The sequence below is a fragment of the Martes martes genome (assembly GCF_963455335.1).
Source record: "Martes martes genome assembly, chromosome: 7".
Taxonomy (NCBI): Eukaryota; Metazoa; Chordata; class Mammalia; order Carnivora; family Mustelidae; genus Martes; species Martes martes.
Window position 1 is genome coordinate 142936711 of NC_137894.1, and position 20701 is coordinate 142957411.

The 20701-nt window shown below is 55.1% G+C and overlaps 1 protein-coding gene across 5 annotated transcripts in view; it reads right to left on the reverse strand.

Annotated features, from left to right (window-relative positions):
• Positions 1–191: 191 nt before the first annotated feature.
• The window catches only part of PPP1R13B (protein phosphatase 1 regulatory subunit 13B), an 89526-nt gene continuing 69016 nt past the window's right edge, over positions 192–20701 (reverse strand). The window contains exons 5-18 of one of the 5 annotated variants that reach the window (XM_080808375.1): positions 19303–19404; positions 17341–17515; positions 16407–16603; positions 14010–14150; positions 10645–10825; positions 9397–9501; positions 7437–7606; positions 6578–7079; positions 4787–5562; positions 4021–4161; positions 3811–3944; positions 3017–3183; positions 1865–2064; positions 192–1195 (exon numbers count right to left, since the gene is read on the reverse strand). In XM_080808375.1, coding sequence (XP_080664501.1) covers positions 1154–1195; positions 1865–2064; positions 3017–3183; positions 3811–3944; positions 4021–4161; positions 4787–5562; positions 6578–7079; positions 7437–7606; positions 9397–9501; positions 10645–10825; positions 14010–14150; positions 16407–16603; positions 17341–17515; positions 19303–19404 — 3033 coding nt within the window. In that variant the 3' untranslated portion in view covers positions 192–1153. Of the gene's footprint in view, positions 1196–1864; positions 2065–3016; positions 3184–3810; positions 3945–4020; positions 4162–4435; positions 5563–6577; positions 7080–7436; positions 7607–9396; positions 9502–10644; positions 10826–14009; positions 14151–16406; positions 16604–17340; positions 17516–19302; positions 19405–20701 lie in introns of those variants that run through there. The other 4 variants (XM_080808372.1, XM_080808374.1, XM_080808373.1 and 1 more) reach the window with 4 other exon arrangements.

The following is a 20701-nucleotide window of genomic DNA, read 5'->3' on the forward strand; positions in this document are numbered from 1 at the left end:
CGAACACAAGACTCGCAGCCGCCGGGCAGAGACAGGCTTTATTGGGCGTCGTTACAGGGCGGCCGCGGCGGGGGGCTCGCGGTGAGGGGGGGGTCCTGGTAGGGGGGTGGCGGCCCGGCACACAGTCCGTGCCTGAGGGGGCCTGGCTACAGCAGCGGCTCTACAGTTAAATTACACACAGGACTCATACATGGAAAATAAAGCCTAAGGGCCTGGCTTTTAATGAGAAAAAAACATTTCCAGTATTATTCTGGTAGTTTCGAATGGTCTAGTCAAAAAATACTTTTGGTATAGAAAAGTCTGTCCGTACAGTTCCGCCTGGAGTCTGGACTGGGCCAAGGTTATCGCATCACAGCAGGCCCACGCTGCCCCCCTGCTGTGCACCCCCCCCCCCCCCACGTCTGCCCCGGCCCGGCCTGTGGGCTGCTGCAGGGAAGGCAGTGCTGTGAGCAGAGGAGGGGACAGTGCCATCTGGAGGCTCCTGACTGTTTGCCGCTTGGTATTAAGGGCTCTGGCGCCTGGGCCGTGCCAGCCCGGTCCAGCACCATCGGCCTGCATGAGGGTGACTGACAGCAATGCCCGGGGCACACGCACCAAGCACCACCACTGACAGAAGTTTCCATACAGGGGCTCCTTTGGTAGGGTGAGGAAGAAATGGGCGTGGTGAGGGTGGGAGGGAAGGGCGGTGGGGTTGCTAGGACTTCGGTGACAGGAGGGCAGGCTCGAGCAGAGGGCACACCTCACTGTGGTTGCAAGTTTTCAGTGCTGGGGTGGGGGTGACACTGGGAACGAGGGACGGCCTTGGGGCCAAGTCAGTAAGAGGGTTCGTCTTCATTGGCAACCAACCAGGGATAAATTATAGGGCTGCTTATTGGCAAAAGGGACAGTTGTTTAGAAAGCTGGATATTTATTTGGATTTACAGTAATTGGCAAAATTCAGTCTTCCTGGAGGCAAAAGTACCTCTCCCAGTTATGGGCAAACTGAAGACAGGGCCTCACCCAGAAGCTGCGGGAATTTCACATCGCGGACGCCGTCTGCTAAAGTGAGCACCATTATCAACCGTGTCCGGCTTCAGCTTTCCTGGAGAAACGGCAGAGCGACCTTTCCGGCGGCCCCTCGCTGGCGAGCCCGGGCAGTGCTCCAACGGCAAGTTCAGGCCAGCGTGCGCTGTCGGGGTTTGATCCGCGGATACAGCTGGGAATCAACGGGGACAGTCAGGACGAGGCCATGGTCCCACTGAGCAGGAAGGGGCGCCCGGAGGGCCGCACGGTTGGCTGCCTGTCAGGCCACCCGCCACCCCAGGTCCTGACCCCCTTTGTAAGCTATGCCCCTGCCGAGGGCAGCCTCTCCCAGCACCGGGCACCACCGAGAACCTGTGCTGCTGGCTGGAAGGCTCCGCAGCGGGTGCACTTCGGCACAAGGAAAGGCGCACCCGCCCGCCCAGCTAGGCACGTGGGCTGAGTGCAGGGGCACCTGCTCCGTCGCGGGGTGGAGGACAGTTACCAACGCAACAGAGGGAGCAGCCGCCCACTCCCCACCCAGGGACGCTCCCACCCAGAGACGTGTTGGGACCGTGGACAGTTGTGATGGGGCAGGGGGGGCTGCTTGCCAAAGCTCCTGTGTCAGGGTGCTTGTGGCTCCATAGCACCCACCCCCACGGCCCCCATGGTGTGGGGTCCCCACCAGCCAGAGCCTCCTGCCGCCGCTGCAGATTCACCCACTAACACAGGTGACACTGAGGGTGGCGAATGGCCATCTCTCCCCGCAGGATCTGCCCCCACACGGAACCCCAGATGGGAAGAAGGGGACAGGACCCCCGGGCTGCCCAGGCCGACCCCAGAGCAGCGAGCGCACAGTGCTCACCCCCAGGAGGTTCTTGGGCACGTAGCCCTCCCGGTCCCCGAGGCGAGCCCACCACCACTCTGTCTCGCTCTCGTCCTTGCGCCGCAGGATGGTGATGGCGTCCCCCTCGTGGAAGGACAGCTCATCGCTGTTCTGGGCCTCGTAGCCCCACAGGGCGTACACCACTCCTTTGTTCATCACGCCTAGCTTCTCCTGCACCCCTGGGATGAGAGAGCAAGCAAGTGGTTAGGGGGCGGCAGGGGCCCCCCGCACTCTCCCCACCCGGTCTCTGCGCGGCAGGAGTCTGGCTCCTGGAGTGCTGGGGCCTGAGGCAAAGGTGTGTTGCTGGATGAGGGGCTCCCTAACGTCATCCTTACAACTCCCACAGGGGACAATTTCCAAAAGTCAACCAAGCCGTCGCCTGACGGCCCCTGGGTATGGGGAGCCCCCACAGTGGCGGCCGCCGCTCCCCGCCGCCACACCACGGCCACTAAGCCGGCTCCTGCCTGGAGTGACTGCAGGGTCCCTGAGAAGAGCCAGGGGGCTGATGGCCCCACCACCTGCTGCCGTCCTTCTCCTGGCGTGGCTATTCCTGTGACTGGGGCCTCGGGAGCCTGGGGCCCACTTCCCTTTGTCACGGTGTCCCCAGGGTGAAGTGCAGGGCTAGGCCCGAAGGTTCTCGAGTTAGGTGTGGAGGAGACGACCCGCAGGTGTTTAACCCCAGGGCAGAGATGCTGCTCCAGATCCCAAAGTTTGACCCCCTGCTCAAGTGGCTTACACCGCAACGAGGCTTGCTCCTCAAGCGGCACACTCGTCGCCGCCCATCACCACAGGATGGGGACAGGGGCTCCCACCCTGGCTGGAGTGCCCTGGTGCGCCCCAGAAGCGGACAGACGGCTGCTGCCGAGCCCCCCGCACCCACCAGCGGCTCCAGCCAGGGGCCCATCGACACAGAGGGAAGTGCTGTTCGTCTTTAGCGATTTGGCAAGAATCTTTCTAACGACGTGGATTTTCAAAGAGGTTTTTAGGAACGGGCCCAAGGGACAGTGTGACCTCCGTTCTGACGAGACCGGCGACGGGGGCGGGGAGGCTGCCTCCCGAGCCGAAACCAGCTTCTCCTGGGCGGCGGCGGCGGCGGCGGCAAGCACAGGCGGGCGCCGCGCCCCCACGTACCATACAGGAACTGGGAGCACTGGATGTAGCCTTCCTCCATCTCCTCACACTTGTCCGCGGCCGTTTCGATGTCGCTGATGGTGGAGGCGAAGATCGCGGCGCCGCTCTCCACCAGCTGTTTGCAGAGGTGGACGCTGTTGCAAGAGGCGGCGCAGTGCAGCGGCGTCCTGGAACGGAGAGTGGGTGAGCCGCCCGCGGCCTCCGGTCCCACGGGCGTCGGCCTCGGCCTTTGTCATGGCCTGGTGTCTCCTCACCCGACGTCTCAGACCGCACGTGTGCTGCCCCACAGGCCGGGCGCCGAGCGGCCTGCAGAGCAGCCCGCGACGTGCCCCAGGGCCCCAGGGCGGCGGGAACGCACGGCCCAGGGCTGCCCGTGCCCTGGCGGGGCGGCGGCACAAAGCCGTCAGCTCTATTTCGCCACGATGTAAAAGACCCAGGTGTTCAAACCCCCGACACAGGTGCCTGACGTTCACAACCAAATCTACAGGAGACCCAGGGGCCGGCCCCGCGGCGGGAGGGCCCTGCAAGCGGCAACGCCAATGTGCAACCGAAGCGGGCCTTGGCGCTCCCTTTCCGCCCGGGCGTCCGACCGCCTGACCAGCTGCAGAGTAACGACCCGCCCAACCCAACGCGCAGCCCGCGCCGTCCTCGATCCACTCTGCCCAAAGCTCGGCGACAGCAGAGCCTCTGACCTGGGGACCCGGAGGGCAGCCGGGTGGGCGGCGGCCGGCCCCTTCCTGCCCCCGCGCCTCCCCGGGGCCTGAGCGCAGCCCGAGCGCCCTGGGGGCCCTCACCAGCCATCGCTGTCGGCGGCGTTCACGTTGACCCCGAAGTCCAGGAGGAACTTGACGATGTGGTGGTGGCCGGCGCAGACGGCGTTGTGCAGGGGCGTGATCCCTTCGTCGTTGGGCTTGCTGGGGTCTTCCACCTACGGACACGGGGCGCCGTGAGCCCCGCTTCCCAGCACACGGGGCAGCCCGGCCTGTGGCTGCGGCCCAGCTCACCTCATAGATGATCCTTTGCACCAAGTCGAACTCCCCTTCCAGAGAAGCATCTAGGAGCAGCGCCAGCGGATTGAACCGGACCCTCAGCCCGTGCCCCGTCCGCTCCGAGTTTGGTTTCTTCAGGTTGGTCCGTTTGCTCTGCTGGGAGGGAAGCACACTTTTGATTTAAAAGTCATGTGCCAAGGCACCCGGCCCCAGTGGGAAGGAGGGACGGGGACGGAAGGCAGGGCCAGTGCGTGTACCAGTGGCACCGAGCAGCCCCTGGCGTTGAGAGGAGCGCCCGCTCCCGGGCCCAGCCAGCGCGCTCCGGGGGAGAGCAGCTCAGCGGCCGGGGCCAGGGCCGGGCTCCTCAGAGGACCCGTGCCGGCGAGTGAGGCGGGTGACAGCCAAGCTCGGGTCCTCCCGGGCAGCGCATTCCTCCCAACACAGCAGACTCCCACTCCCCGCTCCCTGCCCCAACACTGACCTCCCACCAGGGAGCCTGTCTAGAAGGTTCTTCTTCTGGCCTGCCCTTCAAATTCCAGCAGCAGCTTCCTGTCCTGGGGGAAATCTGGGTCCTCTAGTGAGAGCCCCGCCACCCCGCGTACTTCTTCAGAGCCCCGGCTGCGTACTGCTGTACTATCCTCCCCCTCGGCCGCAGGGGGGGAAGGCACAAGGGTCTGGCAAGCCCCACCCCCCCCAGCACTACGGCTAACACAGACAGGTGTTCTACAAACACAGGCAAGCTGACTAGGAAGCCGTGGCCCTGGTCTAGGACGACACCCACCGTAGAGGCTCCTGGTGGGGGCATGGCGGGGGGCGGTGCTGGGGGGGCTCGGTCCTCCCCCGGCGAGGGGGCCTCGGCCCCAGGGCTAGGGACCTGCTCCGTGGGTGGGGCCGTGGCCACGTTGTTGTTGTCATCTTCAGCAGGTTCGGTCGTTTGGCGGGTGCTCTGGGGACAGATGAGGCCCTCCGGTTCAGGAGAAAGGAGCTCGTTGTCATTGGCGTCGGAAGACGGGGCTGGCTCAGCGAGGGGCGGGGCCGTGGGCTGGGCAGGGCCGGCCTCTCCCAGGTTCCCATTGGTGGTGTTTCCGTTGTCCACGTCGGCCAGCGTGCCCATGAAGTCCTGCGAGGGGCTGGGCTGGTAGAAAGGGGTGCCCTCCATGCCCCCCGCCAGGGTGTTGAAGCGCTGGTACAGCAGCTTCTGGATGTTGGGCCCGCCGGGCCCCTCGGGCTCGGTGATGGAGCTGCGCTTCTTCAGGGGCCGCGGCGCGTTGGCCAGCTTCCGGCGCAGGGCCTCCAGGTCGGCGTCGCTCTGGTAGCGCAGCGGCGAGTGCACGATGGGGGTGAGCTTGGTGGGGCTGAGCGGCCGCGGCAGGCTCTCCACGGCGCCCGTGCCCGGGCCGCCGTCTCCGGGGGGCGCGGGGCTGTCCTGCTCTGGCTCTTTCTCAGCGCTTTCTGAAGGTGGCTGGGACTGCGACGTGCTTGTGGCCAACGACCCGTGGAGAAACGGCAGCGGCGACGGGGACGTCGAGCCGGAGGGCAGCACGGGTTTGCCATACACTGGAGGAGACATGGAGGGCGGGGGCCACAAAGCCCCTGTGACCGCACGGCCGTGGCGCAGCTGTGGCCCATCGTAAATCCCCCGGGAACCCTCTGATCACACAGCCCCCTCCCCCTGCTGACTCCTTCTGGAAGGCAGACCGCCCCTCTCACTGGTTTCTATAGTTGGGCTTCCAGACTCTGCGTTTTTTCAGATGAAAAGAAAAAGTGGTTGCAGACCCGGCCTCCCCACTCCAAACCAACCCTCCTTGTTTCCTGGCCAAGGAGGAGACACCATCCCCGAACACCATCTGCCCCTCAGGTGGTCTTGGGCCGTGGAACACAAGAAGGCTCCGCCTGCCAGCCGAGGAGCAGTGGAGAAGGGAGCCAGAGCCCCGCTGCGGCAGAGCTTCCGCACAGTGAGCTTCCGCCGGGGCTCAGGTCGCTGGGCACTCCCCGGGGCCTGGAGGCTGCGGCCCACGCCCAAGAACGCGTGACGAGGCCGAGCCCAGCTGTGACTCCTAAGACCCTGCTGTGCAGGTCACAGTCCCCACCTGCCCTAGGATGGGAGAGACCAGGCTCTGTTGTCTGCCCCTCACCACGGCCGGGCTCTTCTCCCCCGAGGGCTGTACAGTAGGGCTCCCCCAGCAGCAGACACACCCTTGCCTCGTGTCCAGGGGCTTGGCTCAGCCTCTGCCAGGTGGCCAGGAGGACCACATCCGGGCAGAGCCCCCACCAGGCCCTGGAAAGCACACGTTTCCACGAAGCAGGAGAAAACGAGGCATTTCTGGGAACTAGGCTTCCCAAGTACAGCAGGTGCTTCGAGAGAAAGGGAGAGCTTCCTACGTGAGCCCGCTGCAAAGCTGTCCGGCGCATGCCGTCCTCCACCCCAATCCCACACGGGCATCTAAGGCCACACTGTACGCAAGAACCCAAGCTTTAATCCTATATAGTGCGTGGTCCACACGTAAGGCCACGGGTTGGCATTTTAAGTCTAATTTGTTGGCCCCAAGACAAGAGTATGAACCCACCATACCTGCTTTCACAGACTTATTTAAGGTGCTGTGCGCTGCTGGCTGGTAATTCTTAGGAGGTGTGGCTTGCTGGAGGTACATGGAGTATATGGAACTTGAATTCACTGTCTGGGGTCCTTTCCTGGGGGACTGTGGCCTTGACCCTTTATCAGCCAGAAAGGGCCTAATAGCCACAGTCAGTGGGAGGTCAGGTTTGCTGTCTCCAGCTGGAAAGGCAGGCGGCCCCACCGGTGGGTACGTGGGACTCGGCGGCACAGAAATCCTCTGCTGGATCTGCTGCGAGGAGCCCGGTGGGGGGCCGCTGACTGCAGGGGGCAGCGGGCCGGGCTTCTGCCGACTGGGCAGGCCGGCGCCAGGCCTGGGCAAGCTGCCTTCCTTCCTCCTCTCCAGCGAGTTCGTGGAGCCTGGGCCCACAGGCGCAGGACTCGGGTACGTCCCATAGCTCGGAGGCGGCTGCTTGCCGACACCGGGGATGGGGGGTGGCACTTTACCCATCTCCATGCCCTAAATTTAGATGTTAAGAAGAAAAACAAAGTCACCCTTTGAAAAGTTAAGCATATTTCTATCCACAGTCACAAGAGGATACAAAGTAGGACTTGTAATCCTTCCAATCAGCATGTGACCGGGCACAGCCACGCTGCGGGACTGAGAGGCGGCAGGCCGGAAGCGCCCCGACACAAGCGCTTACAGCACTCGCCGCGCAGGGCCTCGGGCTCCCCGAACCTCCTCAGACTGGTTCATGTTTAGACACGGGACTAATGTGCCTCATGATGCCTCTCCCTGCTTACGTGAAGACTGAAGGCTGAACAGGGGCATCGTGAGGATCTTACTGGTGTTTTGTGATAAAGACAAACAGCCTACCAGCTTCTCCGTGGCTCCTAAAGTTGACAAGGGCGCTGGCTGGCTGGAAACGGGCCCCTGCTTGAGAGAACCCTCCACACTTGAGTCCTTCCAGTCCGCGCCGGCAACCTGCGTGGGCTTCGCTGAAGAGCTCGAGCTCGGCTTCAGTGCCGGCCAGCTTCCATCATTGGCTTGAAGAGAACACAGCATTTGAGTGCAAGTCTTCCTGGGATCAGCTGAACTAATCTAAGAATAACCCCTTGCCAGAAGCAAAGGTCACCTTCTGGGAGACCACACTGGCTGGGGGTTCCACGAGCCAGGTGGCAGAGCACCCCTCCCCACACACGGGTGGGCACACGGCAAGCCCGAGGGTGGCGTGTGCTGGCCAGCATCGCTCTCACGTGCAGAGACTCGATGGCTGTGCACGGGGCTGCTGCGACGCCGGCGAGGGGCCAGAGGACCGTGGAAACCTTCCTAGGCCCCTATCTAAATACAGGTCAAATCTGCTACATCGACACCAATAAGTAAGCATCACCACTTTTCCAACTTGACTTATAAAACCAATTACATACAGCAATTGAAAAATTTTGTCTTCTGACTTTGTAACAGGTTTGACCTGTACCACCTGCATGGTAAAAGAAAAATTTGATTTTAATCTGTTAGAATAATTCAAGATCACAAGAAGCCAGTACAAGTTCCAACTGATTGGAGCAGCAAGCCATCATCCCATTGCAGTGATTGGAAAGCTAGCAGAACCCATGTTTTAGGAAAGCCACTGAAAAGTTTTTTTTTTCCTTAAAGCATTTTCCAAACTGAGAAAGGCTGCAGAAGCAATCTCTCCTAGCAGTCACAGTGGCATAAAGAAGTGACAGCATCTGCAGGGGACGGGTTATAGCCTCTGACTCGGGCTTCCATTCGTCTCCAGGGCAGGCAGTGGTGTGGGACTGGACCGAAGTGGGAGAGACCCCAGCTATCAGCCACACAGGACAGAGAGAAGTCAGAAGGGACTGCTTTGGGCCCTTCTACCAGGAACGGCACCTCTTTCCTCACCCCACCCGCCAGCGCAAGCAGGTGGGGACAAGGCAGAAGCAGCGGGAGAAAACTCATCCTCAGGACGGTGCCCGAGAAGAGCTGTGACTCATGAGGCAGGAGGAGTCAACGCTCCCGTGCGCTCTGACCGCAGGTGCGGACGGTGGCTCCTGTGCAGTGAGGGGGGCAGAGCCTCCGGGCGCCCTGTGGCACCCAGTCAGGGGTGCCCTCCTGTGGCTCCAGGCAGCAGGGTCCAGAAAGTTCCGACCAGGCTGCAAGGGTGCTGGTGAGGCCTTCCAAGGCCCCGGTCCAAACCACCCCCTCGCTCTGCGTGACTGGTCAGCCTCTTCCAGGCAAGAAGCACGTGTACCTTCATGTCATGTACTTTAGCAATGGGGGATATGTGGGCCAGAAGCACACGGGTCAAGGACACTCAGCGGTGGCCACGCTGGGCTGATGGGGAAACAAACCGCGCCCCAGCAGACTCGGGAGCAGGGGGGAAATCAGCCGCAGAGGCGCTGCGGACAGAACCGGGAACTTGCTTCTTCAGGATGAGGCAGGGGCGCCTTTTTCCTTCTTTCCTTCCTGTTTTTCTGTAAGTTTTGTTTTCCTTATGAAGGACTCTAAAGGGACAGTTCCCTTCAAGCATGACAGGAGGTTCTTGTATAGGAGTTAAATCTAGAGTCTTTAACGAACTCGGGAAATCATCTTAATTTCTTCCAAACCAAACTGACAAGGCCTTGCTGTGCTGGCCTCGGGCGAACCGGACCTGAGGAGGAGCCAGCGTGCGAGGCCCAGCCCAAACCTCACACCTGCCTGTGGAAGGAAGTGTGGCATTTTCCTCAAATCTAGATGGGACGAGCAGACCTTCATCAGTTTGGAAAACAAATGATTGCTGGGTTAGCGGCATCAGAGAAGCCGGAGCCCCCACCGGGCCGGCCAGCCGACGTACGGTTTGCAAACGGGTCTGCAGAGCGCCCTGAGGAGCTGCAGTCGGGCCCGACGTCGAGGTCGGATACTGTCCACAAGCTGGTCACTTTGGGCTTCCCGTGGCCATCTGTGTGACACGGAACCACAAGGACAGTCGACAGCGTGAGTCCGAGTCCCCGGGGGGAGACCGCTCCTCCCCGCTCCGCGCCTGGGCTGACCTTCCCCGGCGTGGGCGGCACAGCTTGTGTCCGGTCACCCTGCACGGCAGCGGAAAAGACCTAGGCTGCGGCTAAACTTCTGAGGGACTCGTTCTCCAGGTCCTGTAAGGGTGTCTCCCCCCGGCAACCCCTGTGAGGGGGCCCGGCACACCCCCACAAAGAGCGGGGATCGGGAGATGTCCTCGGCTTCGGAAGTGTTCAGAGGGGAGTCAGCAGAGAAAGAGCCAGCTGTGCTCACTATCCACCGTCGGAAACAGACACGCCTCCACTCCCACCACAGAGTGGTCCGAACTCCAAATCACAGCTTCCCCAGGAAAGCTGCCATTAGCGCTTCGCACGGACCAGGCGCCCCAAGCGTCCGCCGAGACACGGCCCCGGACAGAGCCGAGCCGGGGTGCGCGGCCCCTCCTGCCCGGGTCAGAAGCAGCCCCGCGGCCCCCAGCCAGCGTGGGAGAGCTGCTGCTGCGCAGACCAGGTGCCGGCCAAGAGGCCACGGGCACACTGAAGACTGCACAGACGTACCGACGTCAGCCCCCGGCACTGAGCGAAGTAGCGCCGTCCCGTCGGGACCGCGCCCCGGGATTCCGTGCGCTGCTGGGAAAGACTCTCACGGGGGAGCCTGACCTGCCCTTGGCCGGGAAGCAGCCCAGCAGGAGAGCTACGCTAGCACGTGCCGGTCACGCCGAGGGCCAAAGCGACGGTCTGTCGGCTTCTGCATCGCTTATGACGGTGCTGAGCGGGGAAGCAAGGGCAGCCCTCGTGCACGGTTTACGGACAGGTGCCCCTCCGCCGGGGGAGCAGCAGGTCTGCCCGTGGCGCAGAGGATCCGGTCTTAAGTAATTCGTGTTTTGAAAAGCCACGGAGTAAAGACGTTTGGCTCAGTTTAGGGTCATATTATTACTAGGGTGGCACACAGCTCCCAAACCGGCCAGAAGACAAAGTGCCCTGGGGGAGACAGAGTGTGGGCGGAGCCCGGGGTGCACTGTGGGGACCTCCTCCGAGGCTGCTGACCTCCAGGGCTCTCCCCCAAGACGAGGACGCAGGCCACTCACCGGATTTGGATCTTCCGTGGGCAGCGCTCGAGGCAATAGTGAGAGACTGGGGCTTTATGGGGTCCCCCGGGACAGAGTAGCTGCCGGCGCTGGGCACCTGGATGTAAGGCCCCACCGCGGCGACCCTGCCAGGTGTGCTCAGCGGCGACTGTGGCGACGACGTGCCATTCACCCGGCTCAGCTGCAGAACGGGAAGAAACAAGAGTTAAGGTTCTAAATGAAAAGAAATCACAAGCCTAGTGGGACAGTCTGCTCTCATGTGAACCACTCACTGAATCATGTGCCCAACTGAGGAAGCCCCGTCATCTGAGCCACCGGTATCTACAACGGGCAAGTGCTGAAAGGAGGGCCACACCCCCCAGTCCCATGTGAGCGATCCGCTCTTTGAGCTCCCCCACCACCTGTGAGCGAGGAGAGACAGCAGCTGACGGCAGGACAGCGCAGCCTCCCAGGACATCTCCACGGAGCCCTCTCTACTGGGAGATACTCTCTGTCCCCGAGGCGGGCAGAGGCGACGGTCACAGCCTGGACTCTGAGCTGCCTTCAAATCCTGCTTTGCCACTCACTGTGCTGCCCTGGGCCAGTGCAATGACTTGGCCTCTTTAACCCTCTGTAAAGTTGAGACACGGCTTCTTGTAAGGACTGAACAAGCCATGCTGGGCACAATGACTGGGCCTGGCACCAGGCAAGGCTTTGGCCAGCCCCGAAGACGATTCTGCCATTCTCAGCAAGGACACGGCGCTACAGCCAACAACAGTGATCACGTGAGGCTGACAACATGAGGGTCCATAACAGGGACTGCACTGGAGTCACTGACGCCTCAGGGGCCCCCAAATAGGCTGTGAGATCCATAATCTCTTATGATTGCAAAATTCTGCACACGTGAGCATGCGCCATTTCGGGGAGAGGGTCCAGGACTTTCCCAACTGCCCAAAGGTGCCTAGGAACTTTGGGTGGAGACGCATGTATGCCGAGGCACCACCTTCTTCACGATCACTTGCAGTGTCCCGTGGGAGGCAAGAAGGAACATGTACCCAGCCGTCTGTGACGCTCAACTTTGTGTGTCAGCTTGCCGAGGCCAGGATACCCAGAGGTTTAGGTAAACGTGTCTGAAGGTTGCTGTGAGGATACGCTCAGCTGAGACATTTACAGCGACAGACTCCGAGGGAAGCGATCGCTCTCCATAACACAGGCCTTCGGTGAAAGGCCTTGGGAGACAACGACTGAGGTGCTGGGACAAGGAGGGAACCGGGCCTGCAGGTGGCCTGCCAACGGGAGCGGTGGCACGTGTGGTCCCACGTGTCCAGGCTGCGGGCGGCAGGTGCGCGCCCTCTGGGAGCCCATCACTCCGACTCCATCTCCACACCCGCCCATCACTCTCCCCGTGCCCCCTCGTTCGCTTCCCCAGAGAGCCCCGACCGCCAGAGCACGCAGCTGGAGAGTGCCGGCTGAGCAGGCACAGACGGCACACACACTTCCTCTCCCACAGCCTCGTTTTCCTCACCGAGACAAAAAGGAAAACCATTATCTGGAAAACAGAGTTACCCGGATTACCCACTGACCCTCTGGTTAGGAACAAGATCAGACTGATTTCAGAGAAGAGCTTTCACCTGCCACCACTGAATAGGACACTCAAACAAGGGGCAGTGCCCTCCTTCGGCGCCTCCTAACCAGGCCCCCACCAGGCCCCTGGCCCTGGCTAAGCCCCAGAGCCCACAATCGCTTCCCGAGAGCCGCTCAGTGCAGCAGCGGCTGACAAGAGGCCACCTGTCACCCTGCGAAAGCGCTAATTATGGAGCGTGGGTGGGGAGCAACGTCCCAGCTAGCTGACAGCCTGCTCCTTCCAATCCTGATGCCACCCGTGGAAGGCAGACGAGGTGCCACGTCCAGCCAGACTTGGCGCACAGGGGTCCCTTCTCCCACAAGCTCTCGGGATGCTCATGCTCACTCTAGTGCCGAGAGCGATGGCAGGACGTGGGGGCACCCGGCCCGGTAAGGGGGTTGGGGAAAGGGGCCGCAGGCCTTGGGACATGTGTGTTCTACTCAAGCTGCAAAAGGAGCGAGGTTATGGCCTGGGAAGATACCCATGTTGCAGTTAAAACAAAAGAGGAGGAGAACGGTGTGAATGATATCATTCCTACAATTCCATTTTCAATGAAAAATTAAATACCTTATTGTCTGTATCAAGAAAAAGACTAGAATCCTTAAAACTATCATCCTTGGAGAATGAGCGCAGGGTGGACTTTCATAGTTTCCTTCAAGTATTTCTGTACTGTCTTAATTTTTCAGAGTATTTATACCTTTGAAATACCAAATAAAGGTTTTTAAAAAGCACTAACCCTCAGTTTGTTTCCTATGATCAAGAGTGTCTTATAGGGGCACCTGGGTGGCTCAGTCATTAAGTGGCTGCTTTTGGCTCAGGTCATGATCCCGGGCTCCTGGGATCAAGCCCAGCGTCAGGCTCCCTGCTCCGTGGGGAGCCTGCTTCTCCCTCTCCCACTCCCCCTGCTTGTGTTCCCTCTCTCCCTCTGTCTCCCTCTGTCAAATAAACAAAATCTTAAAAAAAAAAAAGGTGTCTTATGGTTTGTCTCCCTCTCTGGTTTCATCTTCTTTCATTTTTTCCTCTCTTCCCCTATGATCCTCTGCCTCCTTGTTTCTTAAATTCCACATATCACTGAGATCCTATGATAACTATCTTTCTCTGATTAACTTATTTTGCTTAACAGACAGAGAGGGCTGCTGGAGGGGTGAGGTAACTGGGTGATGGACATTGGAGAGGGTAGGTGTTGTAATGAATATTGGGTGTTACATAAGACTAATGAATCACAGATCTATACCCCTGAAACAAATACATGTTAATTAGCTGAATTTCAATTTGAAAAAACAAGCACTAATCCTTTACATAGCACTTTGCTTGAAAGTTTACAAAGCCCTCCCACAGGGTTATTCTAAGATTCCACATGATGACTGCTGGGGCAGGCAGGACATACCAGTTTACAGCAAGGACACGCGTCTACACAGGTCAGGGAGTGTGCCCACATGGCACAGCGTACAGTGGCAGAGCGGGACAAGCCGGGGCTGCAATGCCAGAGCCATAACCCCTCCATGGAGGGGACAGAACTGCACAGGGCAGGGGGCGGGGGCCGGGGAACACCAGCTGTGGCTGCAGACAGGGGTGGTTTGGATTCCACCCACCAGGAAACAAACGTGGCTTGGAAGGAGAGCCTTTAGCTGCTGTCATTTTTATGTATGTTTCATCAGCTGTGGCAAATGAGGGCCGCAAAATGCCATCACAGTGAAGATGTGCCCCCGCACATCCAATCATTCCTAGTTTATCTCACACAAATATTTTCTTTCTCACATGCCTGAATTTTCTTCCCATAGAGACGTTCACGCAGCTCACTGATCCGCTTGTCCATCACGGCCACCTCCATGTTGCGTTTATTCAAGAGTTCCTTCTGCTGCTGGAGCTTTGAAGTCTGTTCCTGGTTAAGCTGGTTACGAATCTGCAAATTAAAAAATACAACTTTTATGATTTGCATTAAACAGTCATATGCTCATTCCCAGAGAAAGCAAAAAAAAAAAAAAAAAGGAAAGAAGAAAAAGCAACATCAAGTACTTATGTGTATTTATGCACGTGTGTGTGCGCTGTCGCCCACGCACAGAGCAGTTCACGGGTACTGCACAGATGGGGCCAGGACAGAGTTCTTCTGTATCTGCACACACACGTTCTCAGGAGCACCTGGAGCAACTCGTGCCTGTGATGACTGCGAGAGACCCTGGAAATGGTGTGTCACGGACACCCCCCAGCCCCACCCCGGGCACATCCTCCAGGACCCAAGCACAGGTGTGTGCCCCATCAAACACAGTCCACTGAATGAGAGCCTTAGGTGGAGGCAGCAGGAAATTCAGGAAGGACGACCTTGCTCGTCCACTGGGATGTATGGCTATCATTCTGGCGGACTGCAGCCAGCACTTAAAAAAATGAAGCACAGGGGCGCCTGGGTGGCTCAGTGGGTTGAGCCTCTGCCTTCGGCTCAGGTCATGATCTCAGGGTCCTGGGATGGAACCCCACACTGGGATCTCTGCTCAGTGGGGAGCCTGCTTCCCCCTTCTCTGTCTGCCTCTCTGCCTACTTGTGATCTCTCTGTCAAATAAGTAAATAAAATCTTTAAAAATAAATAAAAATTAAAAAGAAAAAAAAAGAACTACAGAAGGCATCAGCATGCACTGTACACACAAGGTTAAGTCTTGAGAAGCTCTCCCAGGTGCACATGTGTGCTAGAACATGCATTTGCGTGTGTGCACCAGACTGGAGGCAGTGCACTGTGAGGTCCAAGCTGCAGTCAGAAAGCCTAGCAAATGGACTCGTATGAGTAAATTCACCACTCTCATCACCCAAGATATCCTTAAAAACTCTGCACTTCTAACAATTGCTTAAAATGTGAAAGTCTTAAGTTCCTGTATTTTATTTCTATGCATTTATGTTAGAGAACTTAACAGCAACAAAAGCAATTTTACTCTTTGTAATTATATATACATACACACACACACACACACACACACACACACACATATATAGATATATAAAGATTTTATTTGACAGACAAGTAGGCAGAGAGAGAGAGGAGGAAGCAGGCTCCCTGCTGAGCACAGAGCCCAATGCGGGGCTCGATCCCAGCACCCTGGAATCACGACTTGAGCCAAAGGCAGAGGCTTTAACCCACTAAGCCACCCAGGAGCCCTGTAATTATATATTTTCATTTCACAAAATGATATAATAATTTCTCTAGCAAGTGCTAATATAACTCCAAAAACTTGTTCCTGGCTTGAAAAATCACCTGCTAAATGACAACTTCTGAGAAATGGAAATCTTGAGGACTGTTCTGAACTGAATGCTTGTGTCCTCCCTAAAATTCGTATGTTGCTCTAACATTTCAGGTGATCGTCTGGGAGGTGGGGCCTTTGGGGTGATCAGGCCAAGGTGAGGTCCTGAGGGCGGCGCTTCGTGACGGGATTAGCACCCTTGTAAGAAGGGGGAGAGAAAGCAAGCTGTGGGGACACAGCAAGAAGCCAGGAAGCAGACTCTCACCAGGAACCCAATCTTGGGACTCCCAGCCCCTGGGGCTGTGAAAAATCCACGTCTGTGCTTCAGTCTCCTGGGCTGTGAGGTCTGTTAGAGCAGCCCCAGCTGAGTGGGACAGAGACACCCATCTCATCAAAACACAGTGTACACAGAAACCCTGAATATCATCTAAAGCTTAATTTTTTCCCTAGTTCATTGCAATGCCAATTAAATTCTGTACTGAATTTCTGTACTGAAAACATGCTAGGTGAAAAATGTCTGTCACAAAAAATGACATATTGCATGGTTTGCTCACATGAAATTTCCAGAATAGGCAAATCCAGAGAGACAGAAAGATTCATGGTTGCTTAGGGGGAGGGGTAGTGCAGTGATGGCAAAGAGGCACGTGGCTTCTTTTGGGGATGATGAAGATGTTCTAAAGTTGATCGTGGTGGTGGATGCAGAGCTCCAGTGAAGACACTAAAACCCGCTTCATGGTACCCGGCATACGGACGAACCATGCTACGTAAATTATTTCTCAAAGTGGTTTTAAGAATTCCTTGTACTGAGTACAGTTTGTGCCTACTATTACCCTAGGATCCATTCGCTTGTTTTCAGTTTCTGAGGCTTCCGCCCACACTGGGAAGAAAGCCTGAGAGATGTTTAACGTCACCGCTCCCCATACCCAGCAGGTCACCTGTAGCTCCTGGCACAGTCTCTTCAATTCCGCCGCCGCCGGTCCCGCCAGCTTGCCGCTGTACGCAGGGAGCCCGCTCAGCTTGCCTCTCTTTAAATCTTCCAGCTGCTGACTGAGCTGATCAACTCGTAAAATCGCAGTCTGTACTTCCTGCTTCTTCTCCTGGAACATGGCGCTGAACCTTTCTATCTCAGCAGCTACAATTTTCCAGCAATAAAGAATAAAAAACATCATTTAGTTAATATGCTTTGTTTTTGTAGCATTCTGTCATTTTGGCTCTGTGATTTCGTCTTCATTTCTATACGTTCAACTCAGCTCTACCAACATCTATGGCCAAACCTTGGGGGAGAACTGTGATATGCAAAATCCAACACACTTTTCAACACGCCTCTGGAGCACATGATGTGACTGCCCACTTGGCCGACTCCAGGTGCACTGACGACCAGTCCAGAGGCTAGCCTGGCCAGGCCACTTAGGAATCTCAGAGCACCCACAAGCAAAGGCTTCGTAAGGGCAGGAATCCAAGTCTGTCTTGCCTGTCAACATAACACAAAGTAGGCACTAACTGAATTGATAAAACAACAAAAAATCTATACGCTCAGAAAAAAAAAAGTGAGCATTTGTATGGTTTATCTTACTACCCAGATGAAGGTTAAGCTGTTCAATTACAACAGACCTTCGTAATGAGCGCAGTCTTGTGGCCCTGCAGCCCTAGTCCAGAGGGCAGCTAATAAATGACAAATGTCACCAAGGATCTTCCCAGACTATTTGACCTAACTGACCCCGTCCTTTTAGATGCAGGTAACAGAGCAAAGCTTCAGGGCACTTCCTATAGCAAGACCGGACACAGGTCTGTGTGAAAGTGTCCGGAGCTGGACTCTTTCATTCTATCCGTGCCCGAGTGTGGGTGCTGAGCAAGGCCGCGCAAGCGTACACAGATTGCCGTTCATAATTTTGCTGTAGTCTACTTGTCCTCTCATGGCACGAATTTTCTTCAGCTTATTTTCCTGGGCTTCGACTCGTTCTTTCAATTTCTGAAGCTTCTCGTTCTCAGAAATAGACTGCTGCTGGCGGCGTTCCTGCTGCTTTAGGAAATGTAAACGCTGCTCCTAGCAAAAGAGGAAACAGGGCACTGCGAGAACTGAAGACACGATCACCGTCACACACGAGAGAGGTCTGTGCGGCTCCCACAGGACCACCCATCTTAATGAATATTAGAGAAATGCCTGCGCCACCTTGCAAACACCAGCCCACACAGAACCGACATTGCTGGGCACACATCGGTGAGCGGTGGTGAGTGTGTGAAGATGTTTCCAGGTGCCATTTACCATGCACGCTGACTACACCGCTCAGCTAACACAGACGCATCCTCAGAACATCTCCCAGCAGGAGAACGTCAAGCCTGCGTGTCCCCTGCGCTCACACAACTTCCTCTCCTTCCTGGGTGGGAAGCCCCGTCCAGCCCTCGTTTCCTGCTGTCAGGTTAACGTTTCCTGCTGCCAGAAAGCAGCTTCCCAAGGTCCCTTAGTTACCTCTGAAAGGAAATGGGCACTGACCAGCACAGGGTCTTGTATCGAAAACAGACAAGGTGATCGGTAAGGAAATAACCCTCTGATTTCCTGAGTTAACAATGGACAGTCAAGAAATGCCTGTTTTCTTTACAGATAGTTTCTTCAAAACTAATGGAGCACTCCACAGTCAAATAAGAACAGGACAGTCCTAAAATAAGAATATGTGTAATACTCTTCAATAGTCTTTCCCAATTCATGTGAAGACCCACTTTGAGGCTAAGAGTTGACAGGAAATACTCATGGTCCTACACGTATGCATAGAACAGACCTAAGTAAGGAGGGGACTAAGTGTGATAATACAGGAGTGACAGGATTCTAAAGTCAGGAAACACATACCTGATATGTAAAACACACACTTGTGCTAGCATTAACCTGTAATACACACTGCTGAAAATACCCAAGAATCTTTTTATTAGTAATACTCTTGGATCAATATTTGAAAAGGAAATTAAAAGGCAAACTAGAAAATGTTATAATTGTGTAATACTATGTACATTTCATCTTAGAAATCTTGTTAAGGGGATGAGATACTTCCCAATTTACTTAACTCTTGTCTTTTATTGTAAATCCAATAAACCTTGTAAGACAACTTCTAAAAACATGCCCAACTGATGCTGTTACATACCCACAAAACAGTGGCTAGTACAATGAAGTACATATGGCCGCCTGATAAGTGAGAACATGTGGCTTTCAGGTCAATCTCTCTATGAGAAAGCAACAGGAACCCAGGCAGAAATGTTTTCATATTCTCTTTGTATCGCAGTTTTTCATAGCAGTTTCAGAACATTCGAGATCATTACAACATGAATATTCTCCAGCACGCACGAGTGACAGATCTGATTTTTTTAGTCCATGACAAGAAAAATTTCAAATCTGGTTATAGCATTTCCCTGAAAAATGCAGAACTCAGTATATAAAAAAAGCATTAACTGCTTGGTATCATAATAAACCAAACATAGTGCGTGTAGAGTGGCATGAGGGGAAGCCTGGATAACCAACTGTCATTTTCTCAGGGGCCCCCGACCAGTGTCTTCACCCAAATTTCATCACCAGTTGGAGAACGAAGGTCAACCGTTTCCTATTCTGGGTTGTCTGAATGAGCATGTGAAGGGTCTTGCTCTGATACCTTCCCAACTTTAAGAAGCTACAATATCCATTTCTCATTACAGAAGAGGTCACAGAGACAGAAAGACATTATTTTCAACACTTCCCATGATACGGTCCTACTTACAAGTGATACCCATGAATGCAGTAACTCCAATCAAAAACCACCATTAAAGAACACCCTTTTTGAACAATTTCCCACCTCTGCTTTTGCAACTCACCTTGGCAACCAACATTTGCTGCTGATTTTCAATTTGCTGTTGTTGCCTGGCTGCCATATCCTGGAGCTCGGAGAGGGTAAGCTCTACACGTGGGTTTCCAACCTACAGGGAACAAAACGCGCTCAGGCTGGAATGGAGGTTTACCTGCAGATCTGCATAACCGCTCTTCTCTAGTGTCAGAACACGTACACATCAGGATCTTAAAACAGCTTCCCTTCTAGAAGTTAGGATAATACAAATTAATTGTACAGAGAACTTTTCTTACTTGTTCAGCTTCTATTAAATAGCAGCTTTTAAAAATACGCCAGATACTGTATTAAAAAGGGACCCAACTTGTGGGAACGCAAACTGGTACAGCCACTATGGAAAACAGTGTGGAGTTTCCTCAAAAAATGAAAAATAGAATCACCATTGGGGCACCTGGATGGCTCAGTCAGTTAAGTGTCTCAACTCTTGACTTCCACTCAGGTCATGATCTCAAAATTGTGAGCTTGAGCCTTGCATCAGACTCTGGGCTAAATATGGAGCCTGTTTAGAGTCTCCCTCTCAGGCAACATTCTTAGTCCCCTCCCTCCTTGGGAGCTTCGTACTATCACTTTGCTAGCACTCAATAAACCTTGCTTTGCTGCCCACCACAAAAACAAAAACAAACAAAAAAAGATTTGCCCTCTGCCACTGCCCCTCCCTGCCCCCCATCTCATGCTAAGAAAATAAATAAAAAATAAAAATAGAACTACCATATGATCCATCCATCCATCCATATGTACATACATACTATTTTGCTACTGTGTAATCCCCCAGAGAATATGAAAACACTAATTCAAAAAGATATATTGACCCCTATGTTTAAAGCAGCTTTATTTACAACAGCCAAGATATAGAAACAGCCCAAATGTTCATTGACAGAGGAACGCATAAAGCTGTGGTATACACATAATGGAATATTATTCAGCCATAAAAAAGAACGAAACTTTGCCATTTGCAACAACATGGATGGACTTAGAGAGTATAATGCTAAGTAAAATTAGTCAGAGAAAGACAAATGTTCTATGATTTCAGTCATATGTGGAATTTAAGAAACAAAAGAACAAAGAAAAAAAGAGACAAGCCCAAGACAGACTCTTAACTATAGAGAACAAACTGGTGGTTACCAGAGGGGAGGGGTAAACAGGTGATGGAGTAAGAGTGCAGTTACTCTGATGAGCACTGGGTCACGGGCAGGACTGCTGAACCCCTGTATCATATACTTGAAGCTAACATAACACTGTATGTTAATTATACTGGATTTTTAAAAAAGGGACCCAACTTTAAGCAAACTTTGCAAATGTGTATTAAAAATGACATTTCTTTTCCTTTTTTTTTTTTAAGATTTTTATTTATTTATTTGACAGAGATCACA